General features: G+C 58.6%; 4 protein-coding genes across 4 annotated transcripts; 2 read left to right on the top strand and 2 right to left on the bottom strand.

Annotated features, from left to right (window-relative positions):
• Positions 1-206: 206 nt before the first annotated feature.
• Positions 207-2376, bottom strand: B0T15DRAFT_179881 (senescence-associated protein-domain-containing protein). Its single transcript, XM_062862292.1, has 3 exons — positions 2115-2376; positions 1379-2054; positions 207-1322 (listed from the first exon to the last, which is right to left on the bottom strand). Exons 1-3 carry the CDS (start codon positions 2130-2132, stop codon positions 469-471), a joined length of 1548 nt encoding a protein of 515 aa, XP_062723260.1. The 5' UTR covers positions 2133-2376; the 3' UTR covers positions 207-468.
• A 1549-nt stretch (positions 2377-3925) lies between these two features.
• Positions 3926-8550, top strand: B0T15DRAFT_492957 (fungal-specific transcription factor domain-containing protein; the record flags this gene model as incomplete). The annotated part of the gene is made up of 3 exons (XM_062866899.1): positions 3926-4014; positions 5123-5525; positions 5635-8550. 3 exons carry the CDS (start codon positions 3926-3928, stop codon positions 8548-8550), a joined length of 3408 nt encoding a protein of 1135 aa, XP_062723259.1.
• Positions 8551-11308: 2758 nt separating this feature from the next.
• B0T15DRAFT_530337 (major facilitator superfamily domain-containing protein) lies at positions 11309-13749 on the top strand. Its single transcript, XM_062869164.1, has 3 exons — positions 11309-12365; positions 12455-12605; positions 12707-13749. Exons 1-3 carry the CDS (start codon positions 11383-11385, stop codon positions 13430-13432), a joined length of 1860 nt encoding a protein of 619 aa, XP_062723258.1. The 5' UTR covers positions 11309-11382; the 3' UTR covers positions 13433-13749.
• Positions 13506-15700, bottom strand: B0T15DRAFT_179804 (uncharacterized protein). The gene has a single exon (XM_062862291.1). The coding sequence runs from the start codon at positions 15463-15465 to the stop codon at positions 13816-13818; it is 1650 nt and encodes a 549-aa protein (XP_062723257.1). The 5' UTR covers positions 15466-15700; the 3' UTR covers positions 13506-13815.
• Positions 15701-16217: the final 517 nt, after the last annotated feature.

Genomic DNA, 16217 nt, shown 5'->3' with positions numbered 1-16217 from the left:
AGGGGAGTGGGAAAGTGAGAGCAACCGAGAGTCAATTGTAACGACAGTTGGCTAAAAAGCACCAATTCGCTGTCAGAAGTGACTGTGCTGCCCGCAACGACTCCAGTTCCATTAGAGGTTTGCGTGGTTGCTGAAAGTCGGAGAATCGATGTCATGGTTTAAGTGACCTGGTGGGGTGGAAGTTGTGCTGGACGCGCCCGCACCCCTGCAGCAACGCGACTTCTTCTCGCAGGGATGTATGATCACGTGGTAGGCCTTAATTGACTCCGCCTTGTGTTTCCCAATGTCACCCCGTGGATCCTCGGGGAGTGCGAATAAAAGGAGGGTGCCCGTAAAAAGCACCCAAACAAGTTACAAGATCGGAATCATAGAAGAGAGTTAGAGACTACCTGACCTAGCCCGTACGAAATCAGAAACCCGCTCCGATTACATCAATCGCGAATAAAGACACGACCTATTCTCGCATCATCACTTGTACTTTCCGTTCAGCGAACCCGCCGGCTGCTTCCCTTCAGCGACCGTCATCCCGCTCAGCGACTGCGTGTCAGCCAAACTCTGCGACCCCTGGTTCATGGCCGCAACCCCTCCATCACCCCCTCCAACAATGATATCGTCCCCGTTCACGGTGTGGCCGACGACCATGCCCTTGGCCACGCTCTTCAGCACCGCCCGGCGCGACACGCCCGTCACGTCGATGTAGACCAGCCCGACGTTCTTCACGCCGCCCGTCACGCTCCTGGTCACGTCGCCCGCCTCGGAGCCCCACTTGTGCGTTACCACCGTCGTGGCGGCTTCCGACGTCGACGCCAGCAGGTTCCGCCCGGCCTGCTCCACGCCGTCCATGACGGTCGAAAAGGCCATCATGCTCTTGTTGAGCAGGCCCGGCTTGTACGTGGGCAGCGGCTTGCCGTCCTTGTCGTAGCCCTTACGCACGGTGCCGTCCTTGTTCTTGCCGTGCCCGCCGAGCGAGGCGCCGAAGTTCTGCGCCACCTTGGTGATCTGCCCCACCGTCTTCGCCGACAGCGTCGCCGCGCCGCCCGTGAAGTTGTTGATGCGCCGGATGTGCTCGCGCGTGGCCGGCTTGAAGGTCATGGGCTTCGTGGCGGGCTGGGTTTTCTTGGTGTAGTTCTGCGCCTGGCTCTGCATCAGCCTGGAGAGCATGTCGGAGCCGGTGATGATGAACCGCGACGCGGCCGACGCGTTGGACACGAGGAACGACTTCTTGTACGCGGGATGGAGTTCGGCGTCGTACAGCTCCGGGGATATGGGCGCGACGTTGATCTTCTGGCCGCCGTCGGTGGGTAGGGTAATCTCGACTGGATCTTTGAGACAGTCAACGCGCCTCCTCCTGAGAGCAGGTCTTAGTGGAGAAACAAACCTTTTGATCCCGGCTTCAAATTGCTGTCCTCGACAACTTGGAAGCCTTCGGTCAGCTCCCCGATCACGCTACCGTCTTCCTCGTCAACAAGTACAATCTGCCCCGGCGTGCCCCCACTCTGGCTTCCCCGCACGTAGGCCTCGCCGGGCTTATAGTCGGCCGGATTGTACGCAGGGAGCGCCTCCCCCGCTGCCTCCGCCGCCTTCGACGCGGCGCTCTTCTCGCCCCTGCCGTAACTCTGCTCGCTCTTTCCAATCCTGGGGGGAGGCGCGCGCTCCAGAAACGCGGTGCACTGCGCTAGGATCGTTTCGAAGGTGTCTACGTCCTCCTGGATTCCCTTCCGGCTTTCGACCGACGGGAATTCGATCCTGGTAAAAGCGCCACTGTCCGGCCCGAGGTCCCATCGCGGGATTAGATAGCTGGTCGGCGGCTGGTGGTAGATCTGTGTTGTGGCGGGGAGAGGGAGGTCGAGCTCGGGCGGAAGGTGGAGGTGGAGGTAGAAGTCCTGCTCGGCGGAAGCAATTTCGGGATCAATTGCCGGGTCCGCGAACGCCGATGTCGTCGGGACCATCAGCAGAGAGAGTGTCTGCGGGCCGGCTGGCGTGAGTGACTCCTCCTTGCCATTGGCAATGTGATAAGCCGATACGCCGTTGATGGCGTACAGCAGCTTCGGATCCTGTGTGGGCGCCGCCGGGCGTCAGTCCATGCAACAATGAGCGTCGCGAACGGATCTCACATTATGTCCCGAAGCCATTGTCGCAATCCGAAGGGGGTTGGCCCTTTAGCTGTGAGAAGAGACCGAACTATGGCTGTAAACAATCGGGGGCGCACGTCGCAATGTGCTAGGTCGCGGGGCGCACTTGGAATCGCGCGAGAGAGAGAACGTAGGAGGCTCGCTCCGAAGTACTAGTAGTGGGCTGAGACTTGAAACTCAGAGAGTATCACCAAAGCACGAAATCAGGAGCTCTGCCAAAGATTCCAGCAGGCGGGGTTGGTCACTGTTCCAAAGAGTTCAAAATAGCAACTGCGCCAACTGCATGGCACCCCGCGGTCCCAGGCGCTTAAAGATGTCCTCTGTGTGGAGCAACGATGCATGAGGCCTCTTGATCCCCTGCTCGACAAACGACGTCATTGGGCTTGCCACGGCAAGCTTTCCATGGGCTCCCGTCACACCACCGACATTCTGTTCGAAGAGAGTTTGAAAGCCGGATGGTATCGAATCAAGCGACCACTGGAGAGACTCGATAGAGCATTCGGTCAGCCAGGATGGACCTCATCATGAACAATCAGGCTTTGTCAGAAACCGCGAGTACACTAATGACGGCCTTATTACATCGCGAAGTGCTATGATAACCGCGAAAAGACGATGGGCCGAATAAGAAACTCAACAATAAAGGCGTACATGGAGAACAAGTAGGATAAGACGGGAAAGGCAAGTGATTTCTGATGAGAATACCAGACATGTCTCAAATATTGGGGCAACAAGGCTGAGGAAGGGTCTGTGGCTAGCCGGGCCCACTCGTGAGAGGTACCGCTCGCATGTCCGTCACCGTGCGGTCCGGTCTGCTGTCTACAAGCAGGGCTACCATCGTTGATAGTTACCTGACGTTATGTAGATTGACAAGGCCCGCCATCGAGTGGCCCCTCTGCGAGTCTGCTACATTCTCGTTTCTTTTGCTCTGCGATGTTGCCTACCGTCAGCACTGCACCCGCGGGAAAACCCCGCACAGTGCACAGAGATGTCCTCGATGGGTTGTACCCGGGACTTTCTGCGTATACCCTCTTGCCGTGTTGTGTTCTCGAGCAGGTTGTTGCACCAACTTCGCCTCTTCTCTGACCAGGGGTGACTACACCATCTCTGATATGCCGTCGACACGGAATGGCCCAATGGGGTGTTAAGCAAAGTCAGACCTGTGTCTATCAACAGGGCCCAGTTGTCACACTTCCGTGATACGGCCGGCCAATTTCGCGTTTTGGGTGGTTACCAGCGACCCTGGCCGAACGTCGCGTTGAACACAAGCGCAGGGAGCCGAGATCTTTGCTCCCGAGAGGATGTCCCACTACCTAAGGTAGCTGGAGGTCCGGCAATCTGATCCCAGCGTACCGCAGCAACCAACAGGGCGGCTTCCAGCCGGCCTGCGAGACACGCCAAACGGAAAGTCTGAGACCGAGGTGATAGTGTGGTTCCTATTTATCGACGGGCCCAGGCCGGGATTGAAATCTCAGATCTGGACGACTGGTAGAGATCATGTTTCACGCCTCGCCTTGTGAATCTGCCGTACTACAAGCGACTACTTACCCATGACTAACCTTTCCATTAGTATGTCTGTACGATATATCACAGTACAGCCGCTCGTTGCACAAGTCGCCGGAGTGAGCAGCCACTGCCAGTCCTCGATCGATCGGATAAGATGCAACTGTGCCTGGTGAGCGCGGATGTACGTATGTAATTGTACAATACGTGTGTACAGTACAATACATAAACCATGCGTGTTAAATAAATCACCTAGGCGGTGACCGTCAGCTCCAACTTGTGTCGGCCTCCTGATGCTCGGGAATGTTTCGAGCGGGAGCGGGGCGGCAGCCGGTGCCAAGCGGCTGGAGCGAACAGGCATCCCGAGGGCGCTCTTGGAAGCGTCGGTGCGAGGGCTGCCGTTGATTCAGGCATCGGCATCTGCCACCAGTGGCGTTTGTGTTTGAGATAGTGCGAAACTTTATCACTTGAGGATGGAATTACCAACTAAGCCACATCCCGAACGCCTTCCACTTGGGAAAGGTCCAATTTGAGAGGGAAGATCGCAGATTGCAGAAGAAGGAACCACGACCCCTCCTCTGCCACGGCTCCACTGCCCGATTCCCATCGTTTTGACGCTTCCTGCCGAGTGGAGCCAGTAGGGTTAGGGTCTGGTCATTGGGCTTTCCAGTTCCCGCTGCTGTGAGGATGATCAGGAACCACTGGAGTAGCCTCAGATCAAGATATCGATCTGAGTAGAAGACCAACAAGACTTACAATGAATTCTCAGCGAGGTCTACTAATCTGGCTGGGTGCATCGTGAGCTACTACGGGAATCGAATATGGCGGTGGTAAACTTGAAGTGGGAGCAGCAGAGCTCTCGAGTCTCGGTGGAGGCTCCCCAGAGAGGGATGGGGCCACTGTGGCTCCCACCGCGCTAGCAACCCGCTCAACCGTGCGGTGGGAGTGACGGGACCTCTCCGCCTCAAGGCTGTTAAAGTTAGGGAGCTTCCAGGTTCGAGGATCTCAAAATTATCCTAATAAACCCGCGAGGCGCCCCTTCTCTTTTGCATTCCATCCATCCCCTCGCGTACATCAATTGTGAGCAAGCATCGCGCACCCGATACGACGTTGATAATTTGCGCTGATCTTGAGATCTGCTCGCGCGAAACGTCGAGCTTCCGGACCCCGGCAAGACACGAACCACACGACGTGGGAAACCCTGCCGACGCTGCCGGCACTACCGACGCTACCGACGCATTTTCCCCTTGTGTGTGTGAATCCGCAATCCCGTGTTCCGCCTGCCGACCCGGGCCCGCTCTGGTTTTGTGCATCGCTCCACGCCTGCGCCATCAAACCGTGGCCGCAAAACGGCCTTCTGTCCCATTTCCCGTTTCTACTCAACTCAACTCTGCGTCCTGCTGTCTCGCATCCACTGAGGGAGCCGTCTCTGACCGAACGCATTTCCCGCTTCCGTCGCGCACCCTGAGGAGCACGACAAGCATCGCCAGCAAACGTTCCGGCGTCACATTCGTCCGCTCGGGTAGGCACATCTTCGCATCCTGCGCCATTCACTCGTCCGGCTACCTGCGCGAACGGATACTTGCACCGTTGGTGGATGCTGTCCCACACCTAAGGTTGCGCAAGCGTCCGTCCGTGCCAGAGCTCGTTTCCTGGCCCGACCCGGCGACCTGCTCGCGCTCTTTCGACGAAGGTCTCGACCCCCCGCCCTCCTGTGCTCCCCCTGACCCTGTTCCCGCTACTGCTTCCGCCGGCGATCTCAACGGTCGCGTCGTCCTGAGCGCTGCGTATTTAGTCCGTTCACTCGCGGTCCGCCCGGCGACGCCGACCGAACGTCGAGTCTCGGCCCTCCCTCCCGTGCCCGCATCGCTACCGCCGAGCGGTCTCGCAACCGTCTGTTGCACTGTACAGCGTGGCCAGGGAAGGCCTTGTCTCTTTTTCGCGTTTTCCATCAAGCGGGTCCCCTCGCGAGACCCAACCCGCCGTCACGATTGCTTCCCAGTTGCGCATTCAGTCCATCCTCTCTCCCGACGAGCCGCCCGACGCGGATTCGGCAGCGGCAACTCCGAATTACGCCCACCAGCAGCCCACTCCGAAGAGGAAGTTCCACGACGCCTTCGCCGCCACGGCGCTCGATGCGCCCATCGAACCGGCAGAGCCATCTGCACCGCCCCATCTCCGTCCACCACCGGAACGGTTGCCCAACATACGTCAGCCCCTGCCGCACAGCCCCCCGCGCCCCGCCGTCGGGGCGGTCCGCACCCAGGGCTACACTGCTGCCGTAACCGCCACCACCGACGATGACAGCAGGTCCTCTGGCCAGGCTCCAATGATGGCAGGCACCCCCGACAGCCCCGGTGCTGCTGATCCTAAGAAGGGTATCAAGCGGACGCCCTTACGGTCCAGCATAGCATGCCAGCGCTGCAGGAAATCCAAAATCAAGTGCAACAACACCGGCGGCGACCAGCCCTGTGAGACATGCATCCGCAATGGCAAAGAGTGTATCTACCCCGAGGTTACGCCAGCCCCGCCGAAGCGGTCGGAGCCGCCCACGGGAGCCAAGACGGAGCAGGGCTCGGAGCGGAAGCGTCTCCGGAGGATTGAAGACATTGTGAAGATGGAAGGCTCGGTACCGCCTGCCGTTGTCGCCGAGGACGTCCTCTCGGCCCCTTACCTCACCGAGAGTATCTGGAATCAGCTGTTCGAGATCTACAGGCTGCACTTTGCAACGGAGCTACCATTCTTGCACCTGGCCACGCTCAAAGAGAAGCTTGGAAGCAGATTAAGAGGGAAACCTTCCGACACCTCACCCGAGTTTAACCTGGTGTTGCTGGGCATCCTGACACTGACAGCCCGGTTCCACAACACACTGGTGTCGTACATTACAGCCTCCAGGAACAGTCCCGCCGTGTCTGGCTTGTCTAAGTCGCGGCCCGCTGGGCCGGGCTCGGACGCATCCAGTGCGTCGGAATATTACGCGGATGTCCTTACGAAGGCGCTCGGCGGGTTGAGGACGAGCATGACCATAGCCTCGGTAGAGAGGGTACAAGCTTTCCTAATGCTTGGGCTCTATGAGTGGAGCCAGGCACGGCCCAGGGTCGGAGGTATGGCGGCCTGGATGTACGTTGGCGTGGCTATCCGCATGGCCCAGGCGCTGGGACTAGGGGATGGGGACCGGGAGGCCGGCAAGCCCTTCAGGTCGCGGCCGGTCAAGACGGCGCGGCAGACCATGCCACTGGGTCAGAGGATAATCGCCAAGGAAATCAGAAGGCGCACCATGTTCAGCTGTTTGATATTGGACCGTCTCCTGGGCTGTGGCAAGGACCGCGTCTCCACGATCCGCTCGGAAGATCTGCAAATTCAGCTGCCATGCTCCGAAGTCGCCTTCGACCTTTCGGAGGAAGTCTACACGGGTTTCCTGAAGCCGGTGACCGGGGAAGAGGCCAACCGCAGAATCTCCGACAGCGTACTGGGTCGCTTCGTCCGTCTCGTCGACCTTTGGGGCGAGATCTCCAAGTGGAGTTTCTCGGGTGGCCGCTTTACGGAAGAGCACCCGCCGTGGTCGCCAGAGTCGAACTTCTTCCGTCTGCGTGGGAAACTTGAAGCGTTCTACCGAAATCTCCCCGACCAGTTCACATGGTCGGACAGCAACTATTACAAGCACGAAAACCACCAGGCGAGCAGCGTGTACGTTTCCATGCACATGCTTGGCGCCGTGTGCAGGATCATGCTGCACCGCGAGTACATACCTTTTATCCCGATACTCTGCGACAAGCCGGTCGGACCGCTCGACGAGCCCACCTTTCCGGCGGGACAGGAGCCCGAGGGGTTCTGGGAAGCCAGCGCGGAGGAGATCTTCTACGCGGCCAAGGAGATTGTTGACCTTGCCGAAATCTGCCGTGACAAGCTGCCCATGTCGTCGCTCGTGTTATTCGCCGTCTGGACGGCCGCTTTTGTCGGCATCTACGCCGTCCACTTCCCACACATCGATACCAAGGGCCACATGCTCCCGAGACAGGAGATCGTGGGGGAGCTGGACATCACCAAGCACGGACCGACCGGGCTGACTTACAAGATGCTGACCCACATGTCGGTGTGGCTGAAGATGGCCGAGACGTACGTGGTCTACTTCCGCGAAATGGCCTGCTACTACGACACGGTCAAGCAGGACTACGAGCGGCACGTGAGCGGGAGGGCACCGGCCAGCACAGCGGGCGAAGGTAGGCTCAGCTTGCGCATGGGCGGCGGCGGGCTGGAGGAGTGGAAGCAGCAGGGGTTCAAGGTGGTCAACAACGGCGAGATCCTGGCCGTCGACGAAGAGAAGAGCTCGCGCGACAGCACCGCGGAGCCCGGGTCGTCGGTCGGCCCGGACAGCAGCCACCCGACCGACCACGCCAAGACGCCGCGGTCCACCTCGCTCTCCTTCACGCCCATCAACCACGGCGGCCCGTCCCACGCAGGCGCGCCGGACTCGGCATCCGACGCTGCCGCCGAGGCCGCCTCCACCCTCTGGCGCTTCGGGCAGCAGCCGCACAACAACCAGCAGCAACCGCAACACTCGCCTTCCCAGTCCTCGGGCGCGATGCCCTCCCCGCAAATACCACAACACCCGCATCCGCAACAACACCAGCAGCAGCAGCAGCAGCATGCTGTCCATCCTCATCCGGCCGTGGCGCAGAAACTGCCGCCCTACACGTCGGGCGAGGTGGCCGTGTACCTGGAGCAGAACCAATCGATGCCATGGAACCTGGCGCCGGGCGGGATCGACCAGTTTGCGCACGGCACCGAGGAGATGCTGCCGCTCGAAACCGGCAATCTGTTCTGGGGCAGCATGGCGCCCGGCGAAGGGTGGGGAGGGCCGCCGACTCCCGTGCCCACGGGCATGCTCACGCAGCATGTCGGGGGTTATTCATACTAGAGATGTGGATGTGGCCGGGTCAGGGTCAGGATCTGGGTTACCAAGGCCGGGATCACTGTCGAGGCGAATCCCTGCATGACTTGCCTTGATGTTGCGCGGGGTACAACGACAACAACAACAACGCCGGTGGCGTGGATCGATAAGCTGATGCAGTGTGCGAGGGAGCTCATTGCTCTTCCTGATGGTAGTGGTGATGGTTGAGGGTGGTATAATCTCTCTCTCGCGCGCGCGTTTTGTTCTCGTGGGTGGTGGTTGTTTTTGTAAACAATGAAAAGCAGACCGGGGTGGAGCATGCTTTACTTTACTTGTACCTGGCTTATTACCTACCTTAGTTGACTGAGAAAAGGGGGTGGGTGGGTGTTATAGTCTTTTACCAAAGGATGTGTGGCTGCTTTCTTTATTTTTTTCGTTCCCCTGCCGTTTTAGCTAGTTCGAGGTCGGTCGGTTCGGTTGGCTTCGTTTATCTGGTATTTTTCATAGCTCGGATAATGGGAGAGGTGAGAGGATGGGATAAGGGGGAAGCATGGGAGGCTTTTTTTTTGTTGTTGTTGTTAAGGAGCAGAAGAGGGAAGGGAAGGCATGAATGGGGTTGGAAGTGACTTTGTTATTTATTGGAGGTAAAAGGCATGCGAACGATTATTCTGTGGGCTGCTTGCTTCTTTGCTTTGCTTTCTTCCGCGGAAGTGTACAAGGAGTCTTTTTTCCCCCTTTTGTCCATTCGTTCTAGGTAGGTAACGGTTAAAGGGGCCTTAGTATCTGGATGGTAGGTAGGTATTGCTGCTTGTCTCTGTCTGTCTCTATCGGCTCGGGTTATGGGTGGTTACTGTTTTTTTCGATTGCTGGGTTTGTTTCTTACAGTACTTACTTTACCTACCTTAAGGTATGGGCGGAGCAAATGATGGTCGGACAGGTAGAGAAAGGTAGAAGCGTCGGAGTATGATTGCTACTGTTACTTTAAATCACTTCTGCTCTTCATCTTTTATTCCATATCGTCCCCTGATGGTGGTGGTGTTCCGTCGTAGTGTGCCACGCTGTATCAGAGCGGACTTGTTGCTGGCCCATGACCTACCCAGGTAAGTAATGTAGATATAGTACACTGGCAACAACATACAATAGCATGATTGTGAGGTTTTGTGGAGGGTGTGGTAAGGTCACTGGGATAGAGGTCCGTGTTGACTTACACAACACGCCCTGCCTGCCTGGTTCTGGTTTGGTACTAAGGTAAACCAGTAGTAGACTCATGCTGAAGACAATCTCATGAAAGGTAAAGCTGACAATCTCGCTAGTAGTAACTACTGCCATCATGATACAAGCCAATATCATATACTAGTACCCTTATGGAGCGCAAAACAGACAAAGCCTAATATGAAAGTCGTGACAAAGAATCCGTACATTTCTCGCGGGTATATCCTTCTTTCCATCCATCCTGAATCTTGTCTCAGTCTACAACTATTCATTCATTTATTCAATCAATAATGTTCATTTCATCTCAAGTCAGCAGGACTTGGTAGACTCGTGTGACGTCGTCCGTTTCAGCCGAGCCATGAAGAACTCCATGTCGCGGCGGACAATGTCCGGGAACCGGCCGGCGTCCTTGCCCGCCGCCACCGCCACCGCCACCGGAGGAGCTGAGTCGTCGTCGTTATAGTCGGTGGTGGTGGTGACGGACTGGACGCTGTTGGACCGGCTGTGCTGGGCGGCGGCCTGGAATGGGTGGTGGTCCGGGTCAGGGAAGAGGCGGCCGCTGCCCGGGTCGGATCGGGTCAGATTGTTTGGGACGGACATGCTGCTGCTGCTGCTGGTTTTTGGATACCACGGTACTAGTGGCATGGTTAGTGTGTGGTGAGGAACTGAAGGTTGAGTGGACTGGTAGGTGTCACTTACGTGAGGTGGTTGATCTGAGCGGAGTATGTCTTATGTCTTGATGATGAGAAGAGTTGATGTGAGTTGTCCCCAGGATGTTGTTTAGTATGTTCAACCCATTTGGGGAGAAGAGGAGGAGAGCACCAGACCAGGACTTGTAAGCAAGAGACAAGACACAACTCAGAAGACATTCCGGACAACTTCTTATACGTGCGGCCGCCCGCAGCCGAAACCCCCCCCCCCCCCCCCCATCCCAACTAAAACAGTTGACATAACAGAACCGTGGTCGTGCAGGGTTGGCGCGGGTGGAGGCAGCTCATTGGGCGCCTCTCAACCTAGAAGCCAAAACATCGTTGGCTGCGCAGCCAGGCCCAGCATTCCCCCATGCAGGCCGTCGGTGTCGCTGAGGCAAGGGGATTCCGTTCTGGGCATCATCCTCGTGACCCCGTCTCCGTGGGGAGAGGGTAAGTCTGGGGGTGGCTGAAGGGGTCATTATTGGTTGTAAGTGTAAGGTACTCGTAGGTATGTACAGTACTACACTATGGTAGTCCGTATATCTAATACATCCATGGATTTAGAATGTGCATCTGCATTGCAAACTCCGGGCGTTTGTCAGCCTTGTGTAAGTGCTAACCAATACGGTCCAGAGTAAGCAACACCACCTCGATTTCCGCAATTTGTCGGCGTCCCCCTTCTCCGGCTGGCTGTGGAATGTCGTCATTCCACACTCACACCCTTGTCTTTAGAATCTAGCAGTTCTAGACCCTCGGGTTGTCGGCGGCCGGCGGCCGAGATGATGCAGCTTATCTCCGAGCCAGCCCCTGTCGGAGCCAGTGCCGGTGCAGTTGAAGCCGGCCCCGGCTGACATGATCCGAAAGAAAGTTATTTGGGGAGCTGTTGAATTGTCGATAACTACAAAGGGAGCCCGAAGCTGCCATCAGAAGACATGACCAGGTGAACTAGACAAAAATGGCCGACAACATCAACAACAAGCACACCTCCACAACAACACCGTCCGCCTCCTCGCTCTCTCTCTCTAATAATAAGGGAACGGGAGCCATGACCCCTGCAACGCGGGCCGAAGACCTGGACTCGGCCTCCCCGTCTTCCATCAACGCCGCCGCTGCCGTTCCGGATCCGAATCCCCCAAGTCAACCACAACACTTACCACCACAGCCAGCACAGCCAGACCTAGAATCCCAACAATCACCATCCCCCGGCCTCGACCCCAAGACCACCAACCCATTCGGCGCCCGCCCAGCATGCTTCCCCTCCACTCCCCTCGAAATCGCCTTCGTGCTCCAAGCGACCATGGCCACGGCCACCTCCTCCTTCTTCCAGGGCGCATCGGCCATCATCACCGCCTCGATCGGCCGCGACCTGGGCATGTCGCAAGGCGAGATCACGTGGATCACCGCGTCGACGGCCCTGACCGCGGGCGCCTTCCAGCTCGGGCTGGGCCAGATGGCCGACTTACTCGGGCGGAAAGCCACGTTCATCGTGGGGATGGCCAGCTTCAGCGTGTTTGCCCTGCTGGTCGCCTTCGCGCGCAACCCGTTCTGGATGGACGTCGTGTGCGGCGTGCTGGGCGTGTGTGCGGCCATGGTGGTGCCGCCCGCGATCGGCATCATGGGCGCGGCGTATGGCACGCCGAGTAAGAGGAAGAATTTGGCGTTCTCGGCGTTCAGTGCGGGCAATCCGCTGGGGTTCGTGTTTGGGAGTGTGGTGAGTGGGGTGGCGACTATGGTGGTGAATTGGCGTGCGTCGTATGTCTTGATTGCGATTGTCTGGGTCGTGTTGGCTGTGCTGGCGGTCTGGACGATCCCCAAGGTGGAGGCGTATCCTGAGGGGCAAGGGTTGAGGGAGCGGGCGAGGGAGTTTGTGAGCAAGTTTGACTTTGTCGGCACGGCGTTGACGATTCTGGGCACGGGGCTGTTGACGGCTGCGGTGACGTGAGTTTGGGGTTTTATACTCAACTACTAGTACTGTTTTGATGGTCTGACTAGGCGATGATGGCTGACTCCTGACTACCTTACCTTAGGCTCGGCCCGACGGACGGGTGGAAGTCGCCACACATCATCGCCATGCTCGTGCTCGGGGTCGTGCTGCTTGGGGGCTTTGTCTACTGGGAGACGGTGTACCCGCACCCGCTGATGCCGCCGCACATCTGGAAGGACCGCAACTTCACCTTTGTATGTTCTGATATTCTCCTGCACTTTTCCTCCTCTTTTATTCTTTTTTTCTTTCTTCTTTTTCTTTTTTGTTTTGGCTCGCTGACCGAACTCGGCCCCAGATCATCCTCTCCTGCCTGCCCGGCTACATGGCGTTCATGGCGGCGCAGTTCTGGCTCTCCTTCCTGATGCAGGAGCTGCAGCACCTCACCCCCCTCATGGTGGCCGTGCACCTGCTCCCGCAGGCCATCGCGGGGCTCGTCTACAACATCATTGCCGGGTCGGTGCTGCACCGCATCAACAACACGTTGCTCCTGGTGCTGGGCAGCGGCTGCTACGTGGCCTCCAACGCGCTGCTGGCCGCCATGCAGGCCGACAGCCCCTACTGGGCCTTCGTCTTCCCCTCGCTCGTGCTCGGCGTCGTCGGCGCCGACTTTCAGTTCAACGTGGCCAACATGTACGTCATGCAGTCGCTGCCCTCGCACCAGCAGGCCCTGGCCGGCGGCATCTTCAACACGCTGTTCCGCCTCGGCGCCGCCATCGCGCTGGGCATCTCGACCGCCGTCTACACCTCGTTTGCCGGCGTGCAACCCGGGGCCGCGCTGCGTGACCCCATGCTGCCCTACGCCAAGGCCTTCCAGGTCTCGATCGGCCTGAGCGCGGCCAGCTTTCTGTTTCTGCCCTTTGTCAGGCTAGGTACGCAGGGACATGCTGGGGTGGGTACTAGTAGTAGTGGCGGCGGCAGCAGCGTAGATGACGATGGCAATATGTTGAGGTTAGTAAAAGTAACGCAAGATCAAAAGAAGATCCCGACTGCAGTAGGCGAGGAAAGGGCGGCGGAGAAATGAAATTTAACGGAATAGGCGCGTTGGAAAAGGCATGCAAATGGTTGGAAAAGAGAAAACGCTCATGCTATAGAAGAGCTGACGTGTAGGGTCGCCACTACTGGTAGCTACCAGGTACACAGGTCAGACCATTTCGGAGTTGCCAGCTCGGAGGGACGTCGGCGAATGCTTGGTCCTTAACCTGTTACCATCCTGAAACGGCGTCCATGTTCGTGTGAAAGGCGGTACCGTTTGTTATGCAATCTTGGACAAAAAGAGCGCGCTGAGTTGTTGACTTGAGGCACCAGTGGGTGAAAGGTGTATGAATCGGACTAAATAGTATGATGATCACTGCTAGTCAGTTTAGTACTACTTATTTGACCAAGAAAACGCCCCGAGACTGAAAATCACACAACACCCGCATCCCTCCCCTTCGCCTTCTCCCTTTCCCTCTGCCTCATCAACCGCACCTCCATATGCAGCGCCTGCAGCTCTTCCTTCAACTCCCGCTCCCTCTTGACAGCCCGATCCCTCTCCCTCCTAGCCTCCCTGACCTCCCTCTCGGCTTTTCCAGCCCTCTCCTTCTGCTTGTGCACCTGCTCCGCCAACCCCCGCTCCCCCTCGCCAACGGCCAACATCAGCGCGTCCCTCGTCTTGACCAACATCTCATTCTCCCGCCGCAACAGCCCCACCTGCTCCCTCACCTCCTGCACCTCTGCCATGACGTGCAGGCTCTCCATCTCGGTCCTCTGCGCCCGGTTGATGCGCTCCATGAACCTCTTCTCCAGCTCGGTCGCCCGGCCGGGGAACTTGGGCTGCGCGCACGCCACCACCGTCGGCTGCGCCTCCGCCTCGCGCGTGTGCTGCACGCCCGGGTGGTGCTCCCACGCGGGCAGCACGAACAGCGGCGAGTTCCTGCCCCGCCCGGCCAGCCGGTAGTAGCGCGTCACGATGTTGACGGGCACGATGCCCCGCGCGTAATCCCGCCCGCCGCGCTCGTGCGTCCAGATGTACTCGCCCGCGACGCCGTTGCGCCGCCAGATCTTCTCCTTGGCCTGGATGAGGGCTTCCTGTCGGTCCAGGATCTGGTGCACGTAGTCGAACACGTCGTCGCCCGCGTTGACTAGGATCCACCGGTCCTGCGGATGGTACGCGATGTTCGCTCCCCGCCAGGTGGTGCTAGTGCGCGCGTCGGGCCCGAGTCGGGAGAGGTGCTGCTGCGGGATGGCCGCCTCGCCCGCCAGCGCGTCCAGCGCGTTGCCGTAGGACCGCTCCAGGTCGTGCATGCGGCTGACCAGGTGCTGCGTGAAGAGCAGCCACTGGCCGAGCAGGCTGTTGCGCGCGTTGGCGAGGTCGGCGTTTGCAGGGTCGTTTTCTTCTTCTTCCCCTGAGGAGGATGGAATCGGCAGCAGGCTGAGCAGCCCGCCGGTGCTGCTGAACTCGTGGTCCAGCCGCTCCAGGCAGGCGTTGGCGTGCATGACCAGGGAGTGGTGGCTCGCGTAGGGGCGTTGCTTCTCGCCCTTGCCGCGCGGCCGCGTCTCGGCCAGCGGGCAGTGGTACGTGGTCCCGTGCGCCTCGTGCCAGCCGCGGACTTCGTTCACGAGCGCCATCAGCGGCTTGTGGTGGTCCGGGTCGTCGTTGGTGTAGGGCACTGTCAGGTCGTCGAGGAAGTCGAAGGCGTCGTTGAGCTGGTACCGGAATGCCGAAGCGTCGTCGTCGTCGTCGTCGTCGTCCTCCCCCGCTCTGGCCCTCGGGTCACCGCCGGCGATCTCGCCTGACTTGAGCGTCGGGTTCAGGGCGTGGATGAGGATGCACAGTGCCTGGGCATGCTGCTTGAGCGTCAGCAGCGTCGGCGGCACCCCGTGGGTCGAGAGATAGCCGCAGTTGACATGGCGGAGCAGCCCGTCGTCGACCTCGCCCTCGTGCAGTCGCGACCACTGCGAAAAGTATGGCAGCGCGTAGTCGGTACCCTTCACGTAGCCCCTCTGCTCGGCATCGTCGTCGTCCTCATGCTCGGCCAGATGGGCTGGGACGGCTCGGTGGGCTGGGTTAGCCATTCTGTTTGACTTTGCCGTCTGAATATGCTGTCGTTCCCGATGACTAAATTGCTGACTGCTGCAGCGAGGAACAACAGAGTATTCGCAGCTTGGTCCCCTTGGCTGCTCGCCTCATATTTGGAATCTCCCATTGTCACAACATGCCAGTCAGGCCGTTTGCGTCGCCGGAGCACCAGTGCTAGGGCTGAGGCCGGACAAAGAAAACTGCACAGCTTCAGCAGACGGGAACGGTAGGATACAAAGGCGGTTCGTGGTTGCTCACCACAAAGAACCCGAAGTTGCTGAGCCCCGATTCATTGGGCTCATATCAGAAATTACGGCCAACAGTTGTCGAGGGCAGTTCCATCCGCGAAGTATACAGGTGGTACCAAAACACGGCGAATGCTCTCAACGGAGCACTTGCTCCCCTCGCCTACCTTAAGGTATGCTTCTAGCGGCAACGGACCTCTATTCCGTAGTCCATCTTGATCTAGGTCAGCACTCGCGATGCGAATGGGTGTTGTTGATCTTTCTGGATCGACGCTGGCGATGTACGGCCGTCCTCCATAATCAAGTGTAGCGCGAGTCTGGGGATGGACAAGCCGACGCTGTCTTGACAGTTCACAGGGTCGTGTGAGCTGTCTACTAGTGGTGTAGTGCCGGATTGGGATGACTGTAACGAATCAATAGCTCCAAAACTCTGCGGCGCCGCGCAAATGGATCGGCGATGCTTGACCAGCTGAACCATGGCTAGAGGAATGCAAGGGTTCAAA

This window comes from Chaetomium strumarium (genome assembly GCF_033439665.1).
Source record: "Chaetomium strumarium strain CBS 333.67 chromosome Unknown B0T15scaffold_3, whole genome shotgun sequence".
Classification (NCBI taxonomy): domain Eukaryota; kingdom Fungi; phylum Ascomycota; class Sordariomycetes; order Sordariales; family Chaetomiaceae; genus Chaetomium; species Chaetomium strumarium.
Note: the sequence above shows the minus strand (reverse complement) of the source record. Positions and strands in the feature narration are given on the sequence as shown.